Below are 9,988 nucleotides of genomic sequence, written 5' to 3' on the forward strand. Positions count from 1 at the left end.
TCTGTCCGTTTCCTGTGTGTTGACCTCTGTCCGTTTCCTGTGTTGACCTCTGTCTTGACCTCTGACCTCTGTCCGTTTCCTGTGTGTTGACCTCTGACCGTTTCCTGTGTGTTGACCTCTGATCTCTGTCCGTTTCCTGTGTTGACCTCTGTCTTGACCTCTGACCTCTGTCCGTTTCCTGTGTGTTGACCTCTGACCGTTTCCTGTGTGTTGACCTCTGATCTCTGTCCGTTTCCTGTGTGTTGACCTCTGTCCTGACCTCTGACCTCTGTCCGTTTCCTGTGTGTTGACCTCTGACCGTTTCCTGTGTGTTGACCTCTGATCTCTGTCCGTTTCCTGTGTGTTGACCTCTGTCCTGACCTCTGACCTCTGTCCGTTTCCTGTGTGTTGTCTCCAGGATTCGGAAGGCACAGGATAAACCCAGGAAGGAGTATGTTCCTAAACCCCGGATGGTCCTGGAGCTGCTTCCCTCCAGCGACAGCCACAATGAGGGGCTCAACACCGCCCCAGGCCCCGCCCGCTCCCCAGGCCCCGCCCGCTCCCTAGGCCCCGCCCACTCCCCAGGCCCCCAACGCACTCCTGGGCGCTCCCCTGGTGAGAATACACACAGACACACTTTATTTCATTTTAGTTCTCCTTTATTTAACCAGGTATTTATATATATAACCCTTTATTTAACCAGGTATTTATATATATAACCCTTTATTTAACCAGGTATTTATATATATAACCCTTTATTTAACCAGGTATTTATATATATAACCCTTTATTTAACCAGGTATTTATATATATAACCCTTTATTTAACCAGGTATTTATATATATAACCCTTTATTTAACCAGGTATTTATATATATAACCCTTTATTTAACCAGGTATTTATATATATAACCCTTTATTTAACCAGGTATTTATATATATAACCCTTTATTTAACCAGGTATTTATATATATAACCCTTTATTTAACCAGGTATTTATATATATAACCCTTTATTTAACCAGGTATTTATATATATAACCCTTTATTTAACCAGGTATTTATATATATATAACCCTTTATTTAACCAGGTATTTATATATATATAACCCTTTATTTAACCAGGTATTTATATATATATATAACCCTAACCCTTTATTTAACCAGGTATTTATATATATAACCCTTTATTTAACCAGGTATTTATATATATAACCCTTTATTTAACCAGGTATTTATATATATAACCCTTTATTTAACCAGGTATTTATATATATAACCCTTTATTTAACCAGGTATTTATATATATAACCCTTTATTTAACCAGGTATTTATATATATATAACCCTTTATTTAACCAGGTATTTATATATATATATAACCCTAACCCTTTATTTAACCAGGTATTTATATATATAACCCTTTATTTAACCAGGTATTTATATATATAACCCTTTATTTAACCAGGTATTTATATATATAACCCTTTATTTAACCAGGTATTTATATATATAACCCTTTATTTAACCAGGTATTTATATATATAACCCTTTATTTAACCAGGTATTTATATATATAACCCTTTATTTAACCAGGTATTTATATATATAACCCTTTATTTAACCAGGTATTTATATATATAACCCTTTATTTAACCAGGTATTTATATATATAACCCTAACCCTTTATTTAACCAGGTATTTATATATATAACCATTTATTTAACCAGGTATTTATATATATAACCCTTTATTTAACCAGGTATTTATATATATAACCCTTTATTTAACCAGGTATTTATATATATAACCATTTATTTAACCAGGTATTTATATATATAACCCTTTATTTAACCAGGTATTTATATATATAACCCTTTATTTAACCAGGTATTTATATATATAACCCTTTATTTAACCAGGTATTTATATATATAACCCTTTATTTAACCAGGTATTTATATATATAACCCTTTATTTAACCAGGTATTTATATATATAACCCTTTATTTAACCAGGTATTTATATATATAACCCTTTATTTAACCAGGTATTTATATATATAACCCTAACCCTTTATTTAACCAGGTATTTATATATATATAACCCTTTATTTAACCAGGTATTTATATATATAACCCTTTATTTAACCAGGTATTTATATATATATATATAACTCTAACCCTTTATTTAACCAGGTATTTATATATATAACTCTAACCCTTTATTTAACCAGGTATTTATATATATAACCCTTTATTTAACCAGGTATTTAGATATATAACCCTTTATTTAACCAGGTATTTATATATATAACCCTTTATTTAACCAGGTATTTATATATATAACCCTTTATTTAACCAGGTATTTATATATATAACCCTTTATTTAACCAGGTATTTATATATATAACTCTAACCCTTTATTTAACCAGGTATTTATATATATAACCCTTTATTTAACCAGGTATTTATATATATAACCCTTTATTTAACCAGGTATTTATATATATAACCCTTTATTTAACCAGGTATTTATATATATAACCCTTTATTTAACCAGGTATTTATATATATAACCCTTTATTTAACCAGGTATTTATATATATAACCCTTTATTTAACCAGGTATTTATATATATAACCCTTTATTTAACCAGGTATTTATATATATAACCCTAACCCTTTATTTAACCAGGTATTTATATATATAACCCTTTATTTAACCAGGTATTTATATATATAACCCTTTATTTAACCAGGTATTTATATATATAACCCTTTATTTAACCAGGTATTTATATATAACCCTTTATTTAACCAGGTATTTATATATATAACCCTTTATTTAACCAGGTATTTATATATATAACCCTAACCCTTTATTTAACCAGGTATTTATATATAGAACCCTAACCCTTTATTTAACCAGGTATTTATATATATAACCCTTTATTTAACCAGGTATTTATATATATAACTCTAACCCTTTATTTAACCAGGTATTTATATATAGAACCCTAACCCTTTATTTAACCAGGTATATATATATATATAACCCTTTATTTAACCAGGTATTTATATATATAACCCTTTATTTAACCAGGTATTTATATATATAACCCTTTATTTAACCAGGTATTTATATATATAACCCTTTATTTAACCAGGTATTTATATATATAACCCTTTATTTAACCAGGTATTTATATATATAACCCTTTATTTAACCAGGTATTTATATATATAACCCTTTATTTAACCAGGTATTTATATATATAACCCTTTATTTAACCAGGTATTTATATATATAACCCTTTATTTAACCAGGTATTTATATATATAACCCTTTATTTAACCAGGTATTTATATATATAACCCTTTATTTAACCAGGTATTTATATATATAACCCTTTATTTAACCAGGTATTTATATATATAACCCTTTATTTAACCAGGTATTTATATATATAACCCTTTATTTAACCAGGTATTTATATATATAACCCTTTATTTAACCAGGTATTTATATATATAACTCTAACCCTTTATTTAACCAGGTATTTATATATATAACCCTTTATTTAACCAGGTATTTATAAATATAACCCTTTATTTAACCAGGTATTTATATATATAACCCTTTATTTAACCAGGTATTTATATAGATAACCCTTTATTTAACCAGGTATTTATATATATAACCCCAACCCTTTATTTAACCAGGTATTTATATATATAACCCTAACCCTTTATTTAACCAGGTATTTATATATATAACCCTTTATTTAACCAGGTATTTATATATATAACCCTTTATTTATCCAGGTATTTATATATATAACCCTTTATTTAACCAGGTATTTATATATATAACCCTTTATTTAACCAGGTATTTATATATATAACCCTTTATTTAACCAGGTATTTATATATATAACCCTTTATTTAACCAGGTATTTATATATATAACCCTTTATTTAACCAGGTATTTATATATATAACCCTTTATTTAACCAGGTATTTATATATATAACCCTTTATTTAACCAGGTATTTATATATATAACCCTTTATTTAACCAGGTATTTATATATATAACCCTTTTTTTAACCAGGTATTTATATATATAACCCTTTATTTAACCAGGTATTTATATATATAACCCTTTATTTAACCAGGTATATATATATATAACCCTTTATTTAACCAGGTATTTATATATATAACCCTTTATTTAACCAGGTATGTATATATATAACCCTTTATTTAACCAGGTATTTATATATATAACCCTTTATTTAACCAGGTATTTATATATATAACCCTAACCCTTTATTTAGCCAGGTATTTATATATATAACCCTTTATTTAACCAGGTATTTATATATATAACCCTTTATTTAACCAGGTATATATATATATATAACCCTTTATTTAACCAGGTATTTATATATATAACCCTTTATTTAACCAGGTATTTATATATATAACCCTTTATTTAACCAGGTATTTATATATATAACCCTTTATTTAACCAGGTATTTATATATATATAACCCTTTATTTAACCAGGTATATATATATAACCCTTTATTTAACCAGGTATTTATATATATATAACCCTTTATTTAACCAGGTATTTATAAATATATAACCCTTTATTTAACCAGGTATTTATATATATAACCCTTTATTTAACCAGGTATTTATATATATAACCCTTTATTTAGCCAGGTATTTATATAAATAACCCTTTATTTAACCAGGTATTTATATATATAACCCTTTATTTAACCAGGTATTTATATATATAACCCTTTATTTAACCAGGTATTTATATATATAACCCTTTATTTAACCAGGTATTTATATATATATAACCCTTTATTTAACCAGGTATATATATATAACCCTTTATTTAACCAGGTATTTATATATATATAACCCTTTATTTAACCAGGTATTTATATATATATATAACCCTTTATTTAACCAGGTATTTATATATATAACCCTTTATTTAACCAGGTATTTATATATATAACCCTTTATTTAACCAGGTATTTATATATTTAACCCTTTATTTAACCAGGTATTTATATATATAACCCTTTATTTAACCAGGTATTTATATATATAACCCTTTATTTAATTTTAGTTCTCCTTTATTTAACCAGGTATTTATATATATAACCCTTTATTTAACCAGGTATTTATATATATAACCCTTTATTTAACCAGGTATTTATATATATAACCCTTTATTTAATCAGGTATTTATATATTTAAACCTTTATTTAACCAGGTATTTATATATATAACCCTTTATTTAACCAGGTATTTATATATATAACCCTTTATTTATCCAGGTATTTATATATATAGCCCTTTATTTAACCAGGTATTTATATATATAACCCTTTATTTAACCAGGTATTTATATATATAACCCTTTATTTAACCAGGTATTTATATATATAACCCTTTATTTAACCAGGTATTTATATATATAACCCTTTATTTAACCAGGTATTTATATATATAACCCTTTATTTAACCAGGTATTTATATATATAACCCTTTATTTAACCAGGTATTTATATATATAACCCTTTATTTAACCAGGTATTTATATATATAACCCTAATCCTTTATTTAACCAGGTATTTATATATATAACCCTTTATTTAACCAGGTATTTATATATATAACCCTTTATTTAACCAGGTATATATATATATATATATATATAACTCTAACCCTTTATTTAACCAGGTATTTATATATATAACTCTAACCCTTTATTTAACCAGGTATTTATATATATAACCCTTTATTTAACCAGGTATTTATATATATAACCCTAACCCTTTATTTAACCAGGTATTTATATATATAACCCTTTATTTAACCAGGTATTTATATATATAACCCTTTATTTAACCAGGTATATATATATATATAACTCTAACCCTTTATTTAACCAGGTATTTATTTATATATATAACCCTAACCCTTTATTTAACCAGGTATTTATATATATAACCCTAACCCTTTATTTAACCAGGTATTTATATATATAACCCTTTATTTAACCAGGTATTTATATATAACCCTTTATTTAACCAGGTATTTATATATATAACCCTTTATTTAACCAGGTATTTATATATATAACCCTTTATTTAACCAGGTATTTATATATATAACTCTTTATTTAACCAGGTATTTATATATATAACCCTTTATTTAACCAGGTATTTATATATATAACCCTTTATTTAACCAGGTATTTATATATATAACCCTTTATTTAACCAGGTATTTATATATATAACCCTTTATTTAACCAGGTATTTATATATATAACCCTTTATTTAGCCAGGTATTTATATATATAACCCTTTATTTAACCAGGTATTTATATATATAACCCTAACCCTTTATTTAACCAGGTATTTATATATATAACCCTTTATTTAACCAGGTATTTATATATATAACCCTTTATTTAACCAGGTATTTATATATATAACCCTTTATTTAGCCAGGTATTTATATATATATAACCCTTTATTTAACCAGGTATTTATATATATAACCCTTTATTTAACCAGGTATTTATATATATAACCCTTTATTTAACCAGGTATTTATATATATAACCCTTTATTTAGCCAGGTATTTATATATATAACCCTTTATTTAACCAGGTATTTATATATATAACCCTAACCCTTTATTTAACCAGGTATTTATATATATAACCCTTTATTTAACCAGGTATTTATATATATAACCCTTTATTTAACCAGGTATTTATATATATAACCCTTTATTTAACCAGGTATTTATATATATAACCCTTTATTTAACCAGGTATTTATATATATAACCCTTTATTTAACCAGGTATTTATATATATAACCCTTTATTTAACCAGGTATTTATATATATATAACCCTAACCCTTTATTTAACTAGGTATATATATATATATATATAACCCTTTATTTAACCAGGTATATATATATATAACCCTAACCCTTTATTTAACCAGGTATATATATATATAACCCTTTATTTAACCAGGTATATATATACAACCCTTTATTTAACCAGGTATATATATATAACCCTTTATTTAACCAGGTATATATATATATATATATATATATAACCCTTTATTTAATTTTAGTTATCCTTTATTTAACCAGGTATTTATATATATAACCCTTTATTTAACCAGGTATTTATATATATAACCCTAACCCTTTATTTAACCAGGTATATATATATAACCCTTTATTTAACCAGGTATATATATATAACCCTTTATTTAACCAGGTATATATATATATATATATATATAACCCTTTATTTAATTTTAGTTATCCTTTATTTAACCAGGTATTTATATATATAACCCTTTATTTAACCAGGTATTTATATATATAACCCTAACCCTTTATTTAACCAGGTATTTATATATATAACCCTTTATTTAACCAGGTATTTATATATTTAACCCTTTATTTAACCAGGTATTTATATATATAACCCTTTATTTAACCAGGTATTTATATATATAACCCTTTATTTAACCAGGTATTTATATATATAGCCCTTTATTTAACCAGGTATTTATATATATAACCCTTTATTTAACCAGGTATTTATATATATAACCCTAACCCTTTATTTAACCAGGTATTTATATATATAACCCTAACCCTTTATTTAACCAGGTATTTATATATATAACTCTAACCCTTTATTTAACCAGGTATTTATATATATAACCCTTTATTTAACCAGGTATTTATATATATAACTCTAACCCTTTATTTAACCAGGTATTTATATATATAACCCTTTATTTAACCAGGTAGGCCAGTTGAGAACAAGTTCTCATTTACAACTGTGACCTGGCCAAGATAAAGCAAAGCAGTGTGACACAGACAACAACACAGAGTTACACACGCAGACAGACACACACACACTCAGACAGACACACAGACAGACACACACACACACTCCGAAACACACACACAGACAGACAGACAGACACACACACACACACACACACACAGACAGACACACACTCAGACACACACACACACACACACAGACACACACACACTCAGACACACACACACACAGACACACACACACACACAGACACACACACAGACACACACACACACACACACACACACACACAGACAGACATGACAGGACTAACCTGTAATACGGTCTGTCTGTCTGTCTGTCTGTCTCTTTCTGTTTGTCTGTCTCTTTCTGTTTGTCTGTCTCTGTCTGACTACCTGTCTCTCTCCCTGTCTCTCTCCCCGTCTCTCCCTGTCTCCCTCCCCGTCTCCCTCCCCGTCTCCCTCCCCGTCTCCCTCCCCGTCTCTCCCTGTCTCCTTCCCCGTCTCCCTCCCTGTCTCCCTCCCCGTCTCTCCCTGTCTCCCTCCCGTCTCCCTCCCCGTCTCCCCGTCTCCCTCCCCGTCTCTCCCCGTCTCCCTCCCCGTCTCCCTCCCCGTCTCTCCCCGTCTCCCTCCCCGTCTCTCCCTGTCTCCCTCCCCGTCTCCCTCCCCGTCTCTCCCTGTCTCCCTCCCGTCTCCCTCCCCGTCTCTCCCTGTCTCCCTCCCCGTCTCTCCCTGTCTCCCTCCCGTCTCCCTCCCCGTCTCTCCCTGTCTCCCTCCCCGTCTCCCTCCCCGTCTCTCCCTGTCTCCCTCCCGTCTCCCTCCCCGTCTCTCCCTGTCTCCCTCCCGTCTCCCTCCCCGTCTCTCCCTGTCTCCCTCCCCGTCTCCCTCCCCGTCTCCCTCCCCGTCTCCCTCCCCGTCCCCCTCCCCATCTCTCCCCGTCTCCCTCCCCGTCTCCCTCCCCGTCTCTCCCTGTCTCCCTCCCGTCTCCCTCCCCGTCTCTCCCTGTCTCCCTCCCCATCTCCCTCCCCGTCTCCCTCCCCGTCTCTCCCTGTCTCCCTCCCGTCTCCCTCCCCGTCTCCCTCCCCGTCTCTCCCTGTCTCCCTCCCGTCTCCCTCCCTGTCTCCCTCCCCGTCTCTCCCTGTCTCCCTCCCCGTCTCCCTCCCCGTCTCCCTCCCCCTCTCTCCCTCTCCCTCCCCCTCTCTCCCCCAGTTCCAATGGACCAGCCGTGCTGCCGGGCGCTGTATGACTTTGACCCGGAGAACGAGGGTGAGATGGGCTTCAAGGAGGGCGACGTAATCACCCTAACCAATCAGATCGACGATAACTGGTACGAGGGCATGATCAACGGCCAATCAGGTTTCTTCCCCATCAACTACGTAGATATCCTGGTTCCACTTCCTCATTAGGCCGTACCCCCGACCCCACCCACCTAACCTTCTTCTCTTCACTTATGTGACACTTTTCACAACTTTGAGGAACAAAAGACTGCAGTTGTACAGGATTCTGCTGACAGACGAAGAAGAGGAGGAGAATAATAAAAGAGAGATGAAGAATCGTCTGCTTCATCCCCCTCAGGGGGGGATCAGTGTGCTTGCAGTGGTGAATGTCTGTATTACGGAGGGGATGATTTTAAAGATGGAGTCCTGTGTAGAGCAGTGGAGGCTGCTGAGGGGAGGACGGCTCATAATAATGGCTGGAACGGAATCAATGGAATGGAATAAAACACATAAACCCTCCTGTAGGTTTTAACTCCAACCCTGTTCCTGGAGAGACACCCTCCTGTAGGTTTTAACTCCAACCCTGTTCCTGGAGAGAGACCCTCCTGTAGGTTTTAACTCCAACCCTGTTCCTGGAGAGACACCCTCCTGTAGGTTTTAACTCCAACCCTGTTCCTGGAGAGAGACCCTCCTGTAGGTTTTAACTCCAACCCTATTCCTGGAGAGAACCCCTCCTGTAGGTTTTAACTCCAACCCTGTTCCTGGAGAGATACCCTCCTGTAGGTTTTAACTCCAACCCTGTTCCTGGAGAGAAACCCTCCTGTAGGTTTTTAACTTCATCCCGGTTCCTGGAGAGAGACCCTCC

General features: G+C 31.9%; 1 protein-coding gene across 1 annotated transcript in view; it reads left to right on the top strand.

Annotated features, from left to right (window-relative positions):
• Window positions 1-9,680, top strand: part of LOC118942972 (endophilin-A1-like) — a 38,033-nt gene extending 28,353 nt beyond the window's left edge. The window contains exons 9-10 of the mRNA XM_036958368.1: window positions 398-594; window positions 9,116-9,680. Of these exons, the coding sequence (XP_036814263.1) occupies window positions 398-594; window positions 9,116-9,312 (394 nt within the window). The 3' untranslated portion in view covers window positions 9,313-9,680. The remainder of the gene's footprint in view (window positions 1-397; window positions 595-9,115) is intronic.
• The last annotated feature ends 308 nt before the right edge of the window (window positions 9,681-9,988 follow it).

This window comes from Oncorhynchus mykiss, chromosome 21 (assembly GCF_013265735.2).
Source record: "Oncorhynchus mykiss isolate Arlee chromosome 21, USDA_OmykA_1.1, whole genome shotgun sequence".
NCBI lineage: Eukaryota > Metazoa > Chordata > Actinopteri > Salmoniformes > Salmonidae > Oncorhynchus > Oncorhynchus mykiss.